The following is an 18061-nucleotide window of genomic DNA, read 5'->3' as shown; positions in this document are numbered from 1 at the left end:
ACCTTGAAATCCAAGTAAACATATCCAGTCCGTTGTTCAGCATGATAAAAAAACCTATCCATTCGTCAACAAAACATTAAAAATATAAAAACCATGTCCAAAAAACAGTCCAAAGACGTACCAGGTCGCCTGTTTCGCACGTGTAAAAATTTTATCCACTACGGTGATTCATAAAAAAATGGTTTGTCACGGTTGTATCATACATTTACACAGTTAAACAGTTTCAAAAGAAGCGAAATGTTCATCGAAGGCTATACTTAAGCAGATGTTTTCAACTAGATTTTTAGGGAAGTTATTATGAAAAAGTAAGTTTTTGAGTACTGAAATTTCCTGCTTAAATGCAGAAATGGTGTTGCAAATTCTTTTAATTCTGATAGCTTGCGAAACAATAATGCCAATAAAAACCTTTTTACTAAGGCAGGAGGAGAAATCTTGCAAACTGTTAACTGCGAAATTGAATTCACGTCTTTTATCATAGATTGTAGTGGAACAATTTGAGTCAATTTGTATGTTGATATCCAAGAAATTAAAGCTATTATGATTAGAATTGGTCTTTTTGAGCGTTAATGAACTATGATAAATAGTTTTACTGAGTTCAGAAAAATTAGGAAAACTTATACACAAAAGGTCATCAATGTATCTACAACAAAGAGGTGTAGAGGAAGGATTGTCAATTAAATATTTTCGTTCATAATATAAAAGAAAAAGGTTGGCTAATGTAGAGCTAAAATTAGCTCCCATTGCTATGCCATTAATTTGAAGAAAACATGAATTACCATTTTTGAAAAAATTATTGAAAATACAAAATTTAAAAAGACCAAGAAAAAACAATTCATTAAAATCAAGGGAATCCTTGACTGAATTAAAAAGTTCTGAAACAGAGGAAAAAAGTTCAACGAGTGGGATATTGGTGAAGAGGTTTTCAAAATCAAAAGTTTCTAAGTGGTTTATATCAAGCATATTAAGTAAATTGATGACTTCAACACTATTATTAACAATCCAGAACCAATTCATTTGTTGAAGTTTAAGTTGTTCAAGAATTTTTTTGAGAAATTGTTCAAGCTTTACACTCAGATTTTTTCCAATGGTGTTGGTGGCAGAGCAAATAAATCAAAATCCAACAGGTGTTTTATGAAATTTTGGAATTGCATATAAGTAAGGTAAGTTAACAGAATCAGGACGTGGCAATTTAAAAAGTTTGTAAGCAGCAGCAAATTTTTTGATGATGGAGGATTCATTAAGTTTGGAGGAAACATAAGTGGTGGTTTTTTCGAGTTCATTTTTCAAAATATTAGCATATAATTTTTTGCAGCAGATAGAGTAATTAGAACTTGCTTTATCAACAACTGTAAAGACAAAAGCTTCTTTAAAATTATTGATGGCATTATTTTCATCAGCAGAAAGATGGAAGTATGAAGATTCAGTGTTAGCAATATCACGTAAACATGATTTCAGTTCAATTAAAAAGTGGTGTCTATATTCAAGAAATGCATTGAGTGGAACATTAAAACAATAGATTTTTCTTTAAAAATATTCAAGTTCAAATGTAAGCTTATTAAAAGCTTTTAGGAAATTATTACGAAAATTAGGCCGATATTTAGTACCCAAACTAAAAAGTTTAATGAGTTTTTTGTTTTGTAAAAAATTCAAATCACCGGTCAGAATATGACCAAAATCAGAGTTGAAGAAGATGGAATTAGAGAAATTAGCACAATTACAATCAAAATTGAAATATTTTTCAAAATTTTTTGCTAGTTTAGAATATTTTTTGAGAAAGGAGGATTGAATTTGTAGCTGAAGACAATTTGTAGATCCTTGATGGGAAAAAAATCCAAAAGTTTACTATGTAGTTTAGAAAAGTTTAAATAGTCGAATGATTTTTGTAAAAAACTAAAGGTGCAGTATATTATCAAACTTACATTTGAACTTGAATATTTTTTAAGAAAAATCTCCTATTGTTTTAATGTTCCACTCAATGCATTTCTTGAATATAGACACCACTTTTTAATTGAACTGAAATCACGTTTACGTGATATTGCTAACACTGAATCTTCATACTTCCATCTTTCTGCTGATGAAAATAATGCCATCAATAATTTTAAAAAAGCTTTTGTCTTTACAGTTGTTGATGAAGCAAGTTCTAATTACTCTATCTGCTGCAAAAAATTATATGCTAATATTTTGAAAAATGAACTCGAAAAAACCACCACTTATGTTTCCTCCAAACTTAATGAATCTTCCATCATCAAAAAATTTGCTGCTGCTTACAAACTTTTTAAATTGCCACGTCCTGATTCTGTTAACTTACCTTACTTATATGCAATTCCAAAATTTCATAAAACACCTGTTGGATTTCGATTTATTTGCTCTGCCACCAACACCATTGGAAAAAATCTGAGTGTAAAGCTTGAACAATTTCTCAAAAAAATTCTTGAACAACTTAAACTTCAACAAATGAATTGGTTCTGGATTGTTAATAATAGTGTTGAAGTCATCAATTTACTTAATATGCTTGATATAAACCACTTAGAAACTTTTGATTTTGAAAACCTCTTCACCAATATCTCACTCGTTGAACTTTTTTCCTCTGTTTCAGAACTTTTTAATTCAGTCAAGGATTCCCTTGATTTTAATGAATTGTTTTTTCTTGGTCTTTTTAAATTTTGTATTTTCAATATTTTTTCAAAAATGGTAATTTATGTTTTCTTCAAATTAATGGCATAGCAATGGGAGCTAATTTTAGCTCTACATTAGCCAACCTTTTTCTTTTATATTATGAACGAAAATATTTAATTGACAATCCTTCCTCTACACCTCTTTGTTGTAGATACATTGATGACCTTTTGTGTATAAATTTTCCTAATTTTTCTGAACTCAGCAAAACTATTTATCATAGTTCATTAACGCTCAAAAAGACCAATTCTAATCATAATAGCTTTAATTTCTTGGATATCAACATACAAATTGACTCAAATTGTTCCACTACAATCTATGATAAAAGACGTGAATTCAATTTCGCAGTTAACAGTTTACAAGATTTCTCCTCCTGCCTTAGTAAAAAGGTTTTTATTGGCATTATTGTTTCGCAAGCTATCAGAATTAAAAGAATTTGCAACACCATTTCTGCATTTAAGCAAGAAATTTCAGTACTCAAAAACTTACTTTTTCATAATAACTTCCCTAAAAATCTAGTTGAAAACATCTGCTTAAGTATAGCCTTCGATGAACATTTCGCTTCTTTTGAAACTGTTTAACTGTGTAAATGTATGATACAACCGTGACAAACCATTTTTTTATGAATCACCGTAGTGGATAAAATTTTTACACGTGCGAAACAGGCGACCTGGTACGTCTTTGGACTGTTTTTTGGACATGGTTTTTATATTTTTAATGTTTTGTTGACGAATGGATAGGTTTTTTTATCATGCTGAACAACGGACTGGATATGTTTACTTGGATTTCAAGGTAAGACAATTTTGCTATTGGCAGGTACTGTCCTGTGGAAGGCTAATTATCGGAACTTGTTTTCCTAATTAGTCGAGGCGAAACCCCCTGCTTTTAGTTTTAGGTTTGAGCTCTAGTTTATTGTTTTTAGCTTAACAAGTGGTGCGTTTGCCCATTGTTACTCTATATTACATGTACTGGAGCTTAAGCATTCTCTTCTAGTTTATAGTTAAAATTTTGGTCTTTTGACCATAATTAATGAATCCTCCACGGCTGATGAGCTCTGGATTCACTCTTTTTCTATTCGTACTTAATAGCTGTTTGCATTTTTCCTTTTTATCATCATTTGTTATTTATAATTTGTTTAATATTTGTAATTCTGTTTGCTTAATTTTATATTTACTTGGCTTTTTAGTTTTGCTGCGATGCGCATCTATGGGCTCTTGGTGTGGTCTTTTCAATATTTTTCACTTTTATTATTATTTTATATATATATATATATCCCAAAATAATTCTTTCTTATTTATGTCCATAGCAATGTAAGAAATTTCATGAACAATATCTGCTTCACTTTCCTCTAAATGTCTATTTTCTATGTCATCTTCAAATACCTCTAAAAGGCTGTCGGTTCTTGATAAATAAGTATTATTCGTTTTTTTTTTTTGCTTTTTTATCGGCTAAAAGCAGCTTAAGTTGGACTTTTTGTCAGATATTCGTTCGGTTGGAATATTTTTATGTCTTCAATCATCTCTGTTCTCATTGCATGTTCTACTTGGTCGGACGTCTGATTTCTCTCGGTTTTCTCACCATAAAGGAACTTTTCATAAAGAAACTCTTTTTGTTTCAATAAAAGTCGTGTACTTTTACGAGTTGGGAGAGCCCACCCCTCACATGAGATTTGCAAAATGTTTTCTTCTTTGTTTTTTCCTTGTTGACTGGTAGATGTCTGACCAAGACCATAAGAAACAGAACTTTTATATCCTTGCAGCATGTCGATGTAGTTTTTCTTCACTCCATCTGAAGATGTTGCTACTTTTACATAACTGTGTTTTCCAGAGTAAATGTGCTGTTTGTAGTCATCTTTTTTGAGAAAAGTGCTCATGCAATATGGTTCTGAGCAGAAATAGGAAGCAGCATACTCTCTGTTCAATCTTCGTCGTTTCTGTGCTTTGACAATGCTTTGAGGACGATATTCCGCAGAATAGAATTCCGAAATAACTGAGTGACCAGATTTTAAGAAAGCATCTTTTGTAAATGAAATTTCCTTTCCTTTACCGACGTCGAAATACTGCCATACTTTTAATCCCGAGTTGTTTGTTTCTACCGAATGATCTAAACTTATATTTTTGATTTTCTGAAATTTACATATTGTTTTTGCGTCATTAATTTCATTAATAGACACTTTAGATTTGCTCACACCTCCCATGTAAAGTAAACTCTCTTTCAGTCTGAGGCATTACGTATGTCTCTTCCCGAATTCAGGAAAGCACTACGATAATGCTGAGCATTTGCTGCCTCCCTGTCACTTTTTTAACTTTAACGTTGCTCGAATTGGTAAATGAAGTTACTTCAAATTTCTGACAAATAAAATAAAATTTAAAGAACAGCTTTCTAGAATTAGGTAAATACTTTATGAGAGGATTAGAATTGACAAACATGGAACGTAATGGGCAAATTGTTAGCAACTATTTTGGCTTAGAATTATGCTCTATGTTAATACTCTATGTAAATATAACCACACTGTGTATGGATAGCTGAAAGAAAATTATATCGGAAAAGCGATATATATATATATATATAAATGATATCGATTTATCGTTTATATATATATATATATATATATATATATATATATATAAATGATATCGATTTATCGTTTTTTGATTTACCTGCAATTAAAATACCCTCAATTTGTAAAAATCAGAAAAATAAAGTTTTGCTAGTCTCTTTCTCTCTCTCTATACACACAATATATACATTCTTACTACATCCCTTTAAGTTTTAGCAGATCTAATCTGCATGCTGGACACACGTTTTACGTACGAGAAAACGCATAAAATGAGCTACAAAAAAAATTATTTTCTGGAAAACAAGAAGAGATCCCATGCTGCTTTCTTTTTAATGATGTTTTACACATAGCCAGGTACCACAATATATAAAAGGCTTTTTTTCCTAGTGATGCTGTTTTGAGTTAATTGCAATCAAAAAAGCACAATTTTTGAAAATTTGAAAAATATCAGGGTATTTTTCTCCGAAAAAAATTAAACCTCAAACAAATTGTGTGCCATTTACTCTCTTCATAGTATAAACTTTCAGCATATGTTACATTTTTTTCGGGGGGTGGCTTTTAGGGGAAAATAACGCAAGTTAAACTTGAGCGAAAACGGATAAAATCCATACTTTGCGACCCCTTATCCGAAGAAAGCAACAACCCCCAACCAAAATAACTATGAAGGCATCATCACTAGATACAGTACAACCAATAAATATAAACATAACCGTGAGGTGGTGTTTCTGTAAAGAGCTAAAGTGCACTGAAATGCGACTTTTCGAATTTTTCTAAAAAAGCGATGCAAAACCTCAAACTTTGGGAATTTTAAACGAGCGAAAAAAATATTTTGGAAGGCTAAAAATTTCAGAATGTTCACTTCTCATGACCTACTTTGACATATAAAAAAATTAGAAAAATCAAAAATGGTCACTGCCACACCTTGTCTGAACTTCAAAATAATGGCTCTTAACAGATTTTGGAAGTCCTGATTATTGATGCTGCTGTAGATAAAAAATTGAATCAAGTACCCTTAAACAGGGTTCGTACTTAATTTCAGAAATAAAATGAAGGAGTTTTGGAGGAGTTTTGAAGGAGTAAAATGAGATTTTGAAGGAGTATTAATGGAGTGTCATTAAATGATGTCACACGGACTTTTTTCAATATATTTGACCATCTGCATCCTTTATCACAAAGTGTCACACTTCACCCCAAACTTCTCTTGTCACGTCATATTTTTTACAATCATATAGTTACAATAAATGTGTGATGTCACTTTTTGTCACCCTCTCTCTTCCCCTTTCATGAGCCCGTCTCCTCCTCAAAGCATGACATCACTTGTGGATGACCCTTTTTACAATATCATAACAGCAATTAACTAAACAATGGTTTTTTTTAACGCAATCACTTAATGTAGTACATTTACTTATGTAGTTTTAAATATTTAAATAATAATTAGACAACTTGACTTTTGCTGCTGAGAGTGTGGTGAAGGAAAAAACAATAATCATAAAACTTGAAAAAATAGACAAACACCATTTAAGCATGTTTTACTTCACTTATGAAATGTCTTAGTCTTCTAATAAAATTCTCACCTTCAACTTTTATGAATTAACTATGATCAATTCGTAAATTGTAAAAAATAAATGCACGAAATTACTACATTAAAATTGCCTTTGTGACGAAGTTAGTTGTCAATCAAAGTATTTTAAGTTTTTGTTATAGAGGAAGATTACGTAGTCTTGAACTAAAAAAGAAGGAGTTCAAACCAAAATGAAGGAGTTTAAGGGCCCTTCAAAAAAATTTCATAAATGAAGGAGTATTGGAGGAGTTTTGAAGGAGCGTACGAACCCTGTTAAAGGTTGGTACAAAAATGAAAGAGAGAGGAATAAAAATTCACCTAGAGAGTGTGCTCAATGTGCAGGAAGTACGTAGTCCGGCAGCATCTACAGACAGAGTTTCTTTGCGGCAAGCTTCCACCAGACCACCGGTCGCATGCTGTAGGATTAAAACAGGATATGAGCCACTGGTAAGGGGAGGTATCGATGCCAATAGATAAAACATAACAGCGCAAACATTAAAAAACAAGTGAAAAGATTGAAAAGTAGAAATACATTGGAAATAATACCATAGATAAACGTTTTTAAGCTGAGCAGTTAGTACAAAAAATATGGTTCAAAGTTTTTTCTAAGCAACTTTCAAAAACCTGAATGTTTTTCTGATTTTGGTCAGATACTTTTGAGGGGAGTCAGTACCCCCTATACCGTCAATGTTAATTTGCACAGGTTTATGTACCTTTTTCTGAAAATCTATTAAAGATACAATTATGAATTTTTTTCTGTACCTTAAGTAGACTCTTTTCTCTATACTAAAGTAAAGTTTTACAGAAAGAAAGCTTAGTTTTTTTTTTTTTTTTAATTCTAATGTGTAAGTCACTGTATTTGTTTTTAAAAAAATGCAATTTTGCGATACAAAATCAGCTCTATAAAAAATATTTTTCAAATATGAGAAAAAATTTACTTCAGTATATGCAGTTAGATGTATGGAATAGGTGGTAAAAGTTTCAAAGCCAAACACTATTTAGTTTTTGAGAAAGAGGAACATTTAGTTTAAAAAATACCATTTCGAGACATTGCAATTTAAAGGGGGTCATTGAAAATCATACCTCATTAAAATAGGTTTTACATTTTTTAAAGCTTATTTTAACTTACTTCTAATATGAGCACGATCAGTGGCACACCCACGGGGGGAGCTAAGGGGCTTAAGCCCCTCCCAGTAGCATGAAATCGAACCCCCTTGACCATAGAATGCCTAAAATTGCGTTTTTTGGCCTAGAGTTTTGGAAATTTTCCGGGAGACAGCACTCAATTCCCAAATCCCATCCTAATTTCTCCAAAGATAATTTCAGTTTTTTTTCATAGATTTTAAATTTTAAAAATTTTCTAGGGAGGGCTACTTACCCTCTCCTGCTCCTTTAACTGGTACAAAATAGCCTAAAGTGAGTTTTTCAAAGTATTTCCAGTACGGAACTTCCGTATTTCCCTCCTTTGTGTATCATCTCCAAAAGATAGCTGTAAAATCTGTTTTCATCCGGAGAGCTCCCGAATCTTCCATCCTCTAGACTTAGGTACACCATTTAGAATTGTGTTTATAGACCTATGTTGAAAATCTTTCGAGGAGAATCCTCTCAAACCCTACCCCCTTAAAATCACCAAACATAACAAGAAAATGTATTTTTTTTTGGGCTTCAATCTCGAAGCGATTGAACAATATCCCGAGAGTACCCATCTATCTCCTAATATCTCAGCAAATAGTCTGCATTAGCGTTTCTAAAACTTCAATATCAAAGCATTTCTGAACAGAACCCCTGAACCCTGACCCTTCTCCCCCATTTTCACGCCACCACAATAGGATAAATTACAATTTTTAAATAAATTTCGGAATTTAGAAATTTCAATTTAGCAATATTCTCAAGGGGAAGGCTTCTCATCTTTGGCTTCACTTATCGGAGCTCCTCGTGAAACTTCTAGCCCCTCCCAGGAAACGATGCTGGGTGCGCCCCTGAGCACGATCAAGAAGTTTGTATCATTAAAAAGACATTGAAATAAAGTTTCAAAATATATAAAAATTTAAAAAAAAAATGAATTTTTAAAAGTGTTTAGGGTACTGACGCTCCTTAAATAAACACTGATGCATTTCTGTATGTGAAGTTTCAAGTAATCTTCTCTTAATGAATTTTAAACAGTATTACAAACATCAAATCTGCAGCTTCACCCTTCTGGTGAGTTATCAGCATCGAACAGCCACAAGGCTGGTGGAAGTAAAACATCTCATATAAGTTACAATTCCATTTCAGCGAGGTCAAGGGTCCAGTGAAATCATTTCGCCGTAATGAAATTTTGTAATAGCGATACTACAAGTGTTGACATTCTTAATACATAATTTCAGTACAGGATTGCCAAAGTCTCCGCCAAAACAAGATTTTTGCTGTAGCATGGACTTTGCTGAAACGGGATTCAACCGTATTTCCTAATAGGTGTACAGTAGAAAACCGTTATAACGCACACCTTGGGACCAGAGCTTTTGCATTATACAGGTTTTTGCATTATATAGATCATTTCACAAATTTTGAAACTAATATTCAGAATATATCTATATATTAGCACTTCAGAATGAGTTTTATTTGCAATGAGTATTAAAGCACCAATTATTCACAAGTAAATATGTTTCACAATCAAAATCCGGCACTTCTGCTAGATTCATGGTTTGCATAACAGCTGCATTTTCAAGAGCCATCTGGTATTTTCTGTTTACTATGAGTACTCATTTTCAATTTAAAAGCTTTGAAATAAGATGGAAAGATGAAAAACTTCCAAAATTTAATTTGCATAACAATTTTTATGTTTGCAAAGCAAAACAGAGGGATTTTTTAAACTTCAAACCCTATTATTTACTTCTGAAAAGTAGTGCGGTTTATAGAGAATTGCATTAAATAGGTCGGCGTTATAACGGTCTTCTACTGCATTTATTTTTTTCAACAAGGTGTTTTAGGTTTGTTTCATACTTTAAGGTTTCGTTAACTCTCATTCAAATCTCATATTTGTACGTATTTTCAGCCTTTTTAAACTACAAAGTTTCTTTCTTATTTTTAGCCGCACAGAAAATTGCTAAATACCTTAATGAAGAGAAGAGAGGAAAGGACTGTAATCAGAAATGAGACGTAAAACTGCTTTCTCATAAATAATGTCGTCTCCAGTAAACTTTTTGTTAAATCATGGGTTCATTAAATAAGTGGTTAGTAAATCAAATGCAGGCTGCATTTATTTATTTATTGATACATGAAGGTTCAATTTTACGGCATTTAAGCATTTACTGTTCCACAATAGTTTTTTACTTCATTACAGTAGAATACCTTTATAACGCCAACCTATGTAACGCAATTCTTTATAAACTGCACAACTTTTCAGAAGTAAACAATAGGTTTTGAAGGTTAAAAAATTCCTCTGTTTTGCCTTGCAAACATAAAAATTGTTAGGCAATTAAATTTTGAATCAGTTTTTCATCTTTCCATCATAATTCAAAGCTTTTAAATGAAAATTAGTGTTCACTGTAAAAAGAAAATATACCAGATGGCTCTTGAAAATGCAGCTGTTATGCAAACCATGAAGCTAGCAGAAGTGCAGGATAATTCACTTTCTTTTAATTGCGAAACATATTTATTTGTGAATAACAAATCGTATTATTTGTGCTTTAATACTCACTGTAGATAAAACTCATTCTGAACTGCTAATATATATATATATATTCTGAATATTAGTTTCAAAATTAGTGAAATGACCTGTATAACGCCAAAACCTGTATAACGCAAAAACTTTGGTCCCAAGGTGTGCGTTATAACAGTCTTCTACTGTATTATACTTGGTAAAGACAATCGCAAGATAATAAACATTATCCTTTCCCTTTATTTAAATATTTTTCTTCTACAGTTGGAAAAAATCTAACCTGGCAGCATTGTGAGGGCCAGGGCCGTCGCCAGGTACATTTGTTTGGGGGGTGTTGAAACTGATTTTGCCGACTGACTCCTAACATTTTGCCGACCCGACAGATACATACGTACACACATTATATATGTATATATATATATATATATATATATATATATATATATATATATATATATATAAATTCAGGGCCTCTGACAAGATTTTGTTTCATATTGCAGTCTGAAACATGCAATTGTAGACAAGCTTCAGTGCTTCAATGATACTAAGGGGATGCATTAATTTCGATTAAAGTCAAGATGGACTGCTGCCCTCCGGAAAATTTCCGAAATTGGCATACTAAAAACATGATTTTAGGCTCTGGTTTATATAAGAAGCAAGAAGATCGCGGATTCATTCTCATCTTTTTCGCTGGAGTCTATATGGCGCTTTTTCTAGAAAAGGTGGTTTTCGGGAGTTCTTCCAAGGGCATTTTTAAAAACAAAGCTTTTATGCCATCTTTCTTGACGCGAAGGAAAGGGATAGGGGGTTCGGGGGCCTTCCCCCGAAGGTTTTTCGAAATTAAAGTTTTAAAAACACAGTTTTAGGCTATTTAAGGATATTTTAGGGGAGAAGGTAGGCAGTGACAGATCTACATTTTTTTCCGAGGCGGGGCGAATATCGAAACCGCCGCCCCTATCCATCTTTCAAGTTTTAAAATTGAGTTTCAACGAAAAAAACATAAAAATAGTGTGCATTTGCCGCCTCCTAGAAGTCGTCGAACTTGGCAACCCCCGTCTCCTCCTCCCCTTAAATCCGACACTGAGGGTAGGTATTTTTAGATGTCCAGTGGACAGTGGCAGATTAGCTGGAGAAAATGGATATGAGGAATTACAAGGAATTTTGGAGGAGACATTCTGAGGAAATTCGAAAAAAAGAAAAAGAAAACGTATTTTATCCATATAAAATTTAGCACATAAGAACATTTTCTACTCAAAAAGTGTTGTAACATAATGGTGAATTAATTATGTTGTATGTAATTTTTTTTTTTGGGGGGGGGGGGCGGACCCTCATGGTTATCATTCGTTTTGGTATCTTTAAGTACTTTGATTCTGATTGAACATTTCCATAGTGCACAAATAGGGATTTTAAATATACAAATCAGAAGAACTGCTTTATATGGGAGATATAGTTTGCAAAATGAGTTATATCATGCTAGTAATGTTAGGCTGGAAAAAGTGGTGTTCGGAGGTTTCTGCCCCTGAAGATTCTAAAAATGAAACTTTAGACAGTGTTTGACGAGGTTAGGGAGAGAGCAGGCTCAGGAACGTTTTCGAAACTGAAGACTTAAATAGGTAATAGTAAGTCATGTTTGGTTCCGCTGGGGCTCAGGGGCACTCCCTAGGCGATTTTGTGAAATTAAAGTTCCAGAAAAGCAATCATAGACCACCATTGGTGATATTAAGGAAAGGAGAGGGGAATGACACATTTTTAGTGTTGTGGGCAAGAGTGGATTTCATAGACTCTCAACGGAAATTTTCTGCGAATGATGTTCGAAAATGTTAGCAAAAATATGAAATTTTAGTTCTTGAAGACAATTCCCAAAGGTTTAAGAAAGTTCTAGTAACTTAATTCATTGTATTACAAAAATTGAAAATTATCCCACTACCTAACCAGCAGACGAATTGTTCCCCAAAGTAGAAACTCCAACAGAATCTTTACACAACGCGATGATGTGACGTCACTGTTACCGAGTTGAGTAACGTTTTGCTGAGTGCAGGTGAACAACTATTTTAAAAGGTTTCACAGTTAGAAAATAAAAGGTGTTGTGTTGTTTCACAGAGATAATTTATGCATGTGATTCGATAAACGTCACATCATCACGTGGTGGAATTGGGAAATGTATTTAAGTGAGTGCACCCAATCAATCAATCAATCAATCTCTTCTTCTTATTATTCTTATCAGTTTTTGATGTCGCCGTAACTGCAGTTCGGTGTGTTACTGGGAGCGGTGTGCTCCAGTTTCTCATCAGTTCCACGTTGTTGAGTGGACTTCATTTTTAGAAAAATGTAGGAAATAAGTTCGTTGTGCCCGGCTAAAAGAGCGGGCAGGTTCCATTGGTCACCTTGAGGCATTTTGGTGGTGAAGGATGAAAAGGTGAAAGATTGTGGAGTTTCTTTCACGGAAGTTGATGTTGTTGGACGTAGGCATCACAAGACCGTCGAAGGTTCACGCTGGATTGGATTAAAAGATGTCCTGGAGTCTGGCTGGACTGGATGTCCGCGTGTAAGGGTTCTTCACCGGATGTGGCGGTTCTTGGTGTCCGAGAGGTCAAGTCTATGGAAGGTCCAGCATGGCGGCTGGCCACGAGTGGTACGGGCTGCAATCAATTTTCACGTAGGATCCTATGGAAGGATCAGGCCTTCACGTTTTGATATGCCAAGTATTAAAGAGTGAATATCTTGAAGGGTATGAACTTTCATCTTGAATATTATCAGGACTATTCTATTTTTAGGCAATGGACTCAAGGTCGACTAGCGTTGACTAGTCCGTTAAGTTTTGGAATCAAACGATACAGTATTATATAATGTGTTCCTATAAATGTTCTTATGGGGGGGTTTTATTTTCAGTCAAAATGTTTGTGGGTTTAAAAGTAGTTTATTTACCCTTGTTGATATTACAAATTTTAATATATATTTATCGTTATTGAATAAAATTGTTTTTGACTGTTAAACGTGTTTTTCAATTCCATTTTTCTCCCGAGCAGATCACACCACAATTTCTGTTGGGCTTGCAAAAACCCGTTTTAGTTCCTCGAACTTCGGGTATTTCATCCACGGTAGTACGCGAGTCCCAACAAGTGGTAGCAGAGCGTGGTTTGGTCTGCTTGGGTGAATGGAATGTTTTTGAGCTTTTGAAATATGAAATTGTGCTACCTGATAAAATGAGATTAGAAAGTTTTTTAAATTGAAAATAAATTTTGAAATGGTGCCCCTAGTAAAATAGGCTACCAATATGAAATATTGTGTATTTTAAAAATAAAGTTTGAGAACCCCCATTTGTTTTGGCCAAAGTAGCTGTTATGCATGATATAACTTTGTTTGAATAATATAAAAATAATGAATCTGTTGGTGCATTCGCCGTCGAGTTAGGGGGGAATTTTAAAAAAAAATTGTATGAAAATGTTTTTTATTAGACTTACATTAATTTGGAATTTTAATTAATTAGATTTTGGCCGAGTGATTTTAATAGCATATTATTGGGCTATTTTTCGGCAATGTGAAAAATGAAATTTGTCTCAAAACAAGTAATGCCCCCAATTGGTGATTTGTTTTGTAGACACGGGGAAGACATGGATATAAATAAAATTTGTTGGCATGAAGCCTGTATTCAAAGAATATGAGTTATGGCTATGTTACATTTGAGGTCTTCCAATTGGAAACTAAAAGTTGTTTCTGAAAATAAAAATCTAATTAATACATTGACATTAAAATTTGTTTCTGTGGTTTAAATTAAGAATTTAAAGTGTTTTCCAAAATAAGTCAGAATTTTTTTTTTAACTATGTTTCTGAGGGTTTGGATTTGTTTCTATTTGAGATTGGAATTGTTTCTGAACCCTAAATAGTGAAAAGTAAAATTGTTTCATGAATTTTAAATGAATATAAGAATTTTTCCAATTGATGTTTTGCTGTGTACTTTTAATAGCATTATAAGGTTTAGCTATTTTTCGGCTGTTGCTATTAGTATCAGAATTTTTAATCCATTGGATTGAGGACAACTATTTTTTAATAACAGATATAATAGTTTTGGCTATTTTTTGCCTGATAAACATTTGTATAAAATTGTTTTTGACTGTTATACGTGTTTTTCAATTCCATTTTTCTCCCGAGCAGATCACACCACAATTTCTGTCTGGCTTGCAACAACCTGTTTTAGTTCCTCGAACTTCGGGTATTTCATCCACGGTAGTACGCGAGTCCCAACAGAAAAATGTATTTTTACGCGATCTGCGATGATGTTCGGGGGCTGCCCCCCGGAAAAATTTTAAAACGTAAGTCTTGAAAAACGAAAAAAAAATCTCTAGACAACTTTGATGGATATGGGTAGCGGCGTAGCCAGGGGAGGGACCCAGTGCCCAGGGAGAGGGGCCCAAGGGCATAACCCTTCTTGGAGAGCAAAGAGAGCCTAAAACCTTGTTTTTCAGCTTTTAATTTCGGAAGATTTTCGGGGGCGAGCTTCCGATTCCCAAGCAGTTCCGTAATGTTTTCAAAAATGCGGTTTTCGGGTCTTAAGTTTTAATTAATTTTAGGTAAGAATCTAAAATTAATCACCTCCGAAACATTATCTTTGCTACACCACAGGATTTAAGAAAGGAGGATCGGAGTGTTTTCCCAAGCATTTTTTGAATTGTAGTTCTAAACATATAGTTTTAAACGTTAAACGGCTATTGGTGATGTTAGGAGAAGGTTATGCAAAGTGATTTCGCTCAAAATTTTTTTGAAAATTGAGGTCTTGAAAGTTCCATTTTAGGCCATTTATGGTAAACGAGGTTCAGAGGCTATCTTTCTCGACAACTTTCTGAAATTGAATGCCAAAAAAAGAAGTTTCAGACGATCTTCGTTGATGTCATAGGGCCCTCCTGCAGCAAGTTTCTAAAAACGCAACTTAGACTACATTTCATTACCATAAGATAAAAGGAAATGGTTAGGTTCTGCGATTCCTCCGTCCCTCCCTCCTAAGCTACTTCCCTAAATCATTTTATTTATTAGAAGAAAAAAAGGTTGGAGGTCTTCCTCCAGATTTTCTTTTTAAAAAACTTTTTAGCTGTTTTAGTTTTTCAACAACGAAATTTTCAATTTTCACTGTAATGTTTTTAATTGTTTAAAGTACAAAATTATGCAACCTTAAAACAATCCGTTAACATTTTGAACTTACAGACTAAGGTAATTTAAAGCTTTTATATTTTAAATTGAGGTAGGGTTAAACGTTTAACATTTTGAATACAGGTGGTATTTTATAGTGACACCTAATAAGATAACTTTTTTTACTTTATTTAAATATCAGGAATCCTGAATCTCTTAATAACTTCCATTTTATGTTAATTTTTCATAACTCATTTTTTAAACACTCATTAGAGTTACTGGTGTGACTTTTCTAGACAAGATTTTGAATCTTTTCCTCTATTTGAAACATATTTTCTTTATTTTTGTACGGGTGTGCCCTAGGAAGCTATCATGTTTATTTACTAACCTTTTTTTTTAAATTGAAACTTGTTATGTAATTCTATAACTTCTCTGGCTATTCTTTTTCTCTATTGGTTAAAAAAATGTTTGAAACGTATTTCAGATCTCTTTGGTTTGGTAAATGGTAATTTTAATGATGTACATGTTTGAATGTTCCTAAATAATATTTTAAGATTGCCTTTTCATCTGAAATTTTACAGCAAAAAAAAAAAAAAAAATCATTAGTCCCCCCTCCCCCTTTTTTTTCTTTTCTTTTTTGAAACTTTTCACACCGATTTTTTCATCCCAACAACTTACTTAGAACTCTTATTTTTCAATATTTAACGGAAGATATATATATATATATATACAGGGTAGTCCCGAATTCATGGTACAAACTTTAATGGTAGGTACAGGACATTGTAACAAGGATTTATTGTATAGGAATGTATAGTCGCAAGTGACGCGGTAAGGCGTAAACAGGGGAAATAAAAGGAAAGAGAAATGGAGTGATGGGTTAGTATCACTGCCGGTAGAGGGCAGTAGATCTCTAGCCGCCGTTGAACATGATGCATAGCAGTAGGGAAAAGCGCCATTCACAATTGTGCTGCCGTAGACGATGGGTGACTTTACGTATGCAGAAAAAGCAGACATGCATTACATGTACGGTTGTGCAAATGGTAACGCCAGAGTTTGTTAGGCATAAATGCCTGTTAATAACAACAGTAAATAATCCTATCTCATCACCTCACAACACCAATAGTAAAAGAATGTTTTTCCTTACTTATAATGTATTACCAATCATTCTGCATGACTGGGGTAAAAGAATCTTATCAGCACTCATTCACATTGGTCGAATCGACCGAATGTTTGTTTCACCTTCGTTCACCCTTGGCGGGAACTCCGTTGTGGATGACGTCATAGAAAGCGTTTAGAAGGAATCTGATGGCACGTGTGCTTAACGATAGCAGTGATGTGTCTGTTCACGTGACTCGGATATGCTAATGACCCGGGGGGATATTTAAACTGCTCGCGGCTTTAGTTCGCTCTCTCTTCGATCATCTCTTGTTGTAGGCGGTCGCTCGATCGGTATGCGAACTTGCTTGTTCGTGCCGTTCGCCCTTTATTAAAATGATTAGCTGGACTTAGCTTATTTCCCAATGGGTCTACTTCATCAAAGTTTTTTAGTCAATAGTCATGCAGTTTGCGTTGCACTGTTAGTTATCTCATGCAGAAGTAGCATGTAAAGAGATTATGTTGTTAGTATTTATTTTTATCATTTACAGCGTGTTTTTATCTATTTACATTATCGTTTAAATAAACTTCATGAAAGTTAGAAATAGTTTGTCAAGTTCTTATTTCCGAACTCACTCTGCTAGTATCAAAGAAACATTGGGGAGATATTATTAGATTAGAAATTCTCCCCAACACGGGTTATGGGCCCAGTCCCTTTCCTGTGCAGGACCTAGTGAAAATATTTTTGGATAAGACTAGGAAATGATAAAGAGTGTACATGCATCTGTAAAAAGGCGGGGTTGTACTGCTGCCAAAAGTACATGTACCGTTGGATGATGTACATTTCGATATTTTTCAGAAATTTTGAAAATTTTTTTTGGAAGCTGCAAATTCGATGACCCATCTGAAGATGAAGTTATTGGAATGTTGAGATGGGGGGGGGGGGCGACCAAGATAGAAGAGACTTAAAAGATTTTACCAAAATTCAAGAATACTAAAGTTTGAAAAAAAAAAGAAAATGGCAAATTTCGCGATTCAGATTGAAAAGCTCAACAACAAGAATTACCTCGAATGGTCGACGAATATGAAGTTCCTTCTCATGGAACGGAATGTATGGGACATTACTAACGGAAAAGAGAAAGAACCAGTCATTAATGAGAAGACGAATGTAACAGAAAAGGATGTGAAAGAATTTATTGTGAGGAAGCGAACTGCAGTCTCACTAATCTTCTTGAATATTGAACAAAATCTAAGAAAAATAGTTGAAACTATAGAAGATCCATGCGAATCTTGGAAGAAGCTAAAATTACATTTTTTTCCGGAGAATAGATGTATAAGTATGCAACTCTTCATTGAGCTGAATCAGTGCAAGAAAGAGAATGGAGAAAAGATGAATTTATTTGCGGCGCGT

General features: G+C 33.7%; 1 protein-coding gene across 1 annotated transcript in view; it reads right to left on the bottom strand.

Annotated features, from left to right (window-relative positions):
• The window catches only part of LOC129217684 (UV radiation resistance-associated gene protein-like), a 51648-nt gene that overhangs the window by 13119 nt on the left and 20468 nt on the right, over nucleotides 1-18061 (bottom strand). Inside the window, exon 6 of the mRNA XM_054852018.1 lies at nucleotides 7113-7210. Within this exon, the coding sequence (XP_054707993.1) occupies nucleotides 7113-7210 (98 nt within the window). The remainder of the gene's footprint in view (nucleotides 1-7112; nucleotides 7211-18061) is intronic.

The sequence above is a fragment of the Uloborus diversus genome, chromosome 2 (genome assembly GCF_026930045.1).
Source record: "Uloborus diversus isolate 005 chromosome 2, Udiv.v.3.1, whole genome shotgun sequence".
Taxonomy (NCBI): domain Eukaryota; kingdom Metazoa; phylum Arthropoda; class Arachnida; order Araneae; family Uloboridae; genus Uloborus; species Uloborus diversus.
This window is presented reverse-complemented; position numbering and strand designations above follow the sequence as displayed.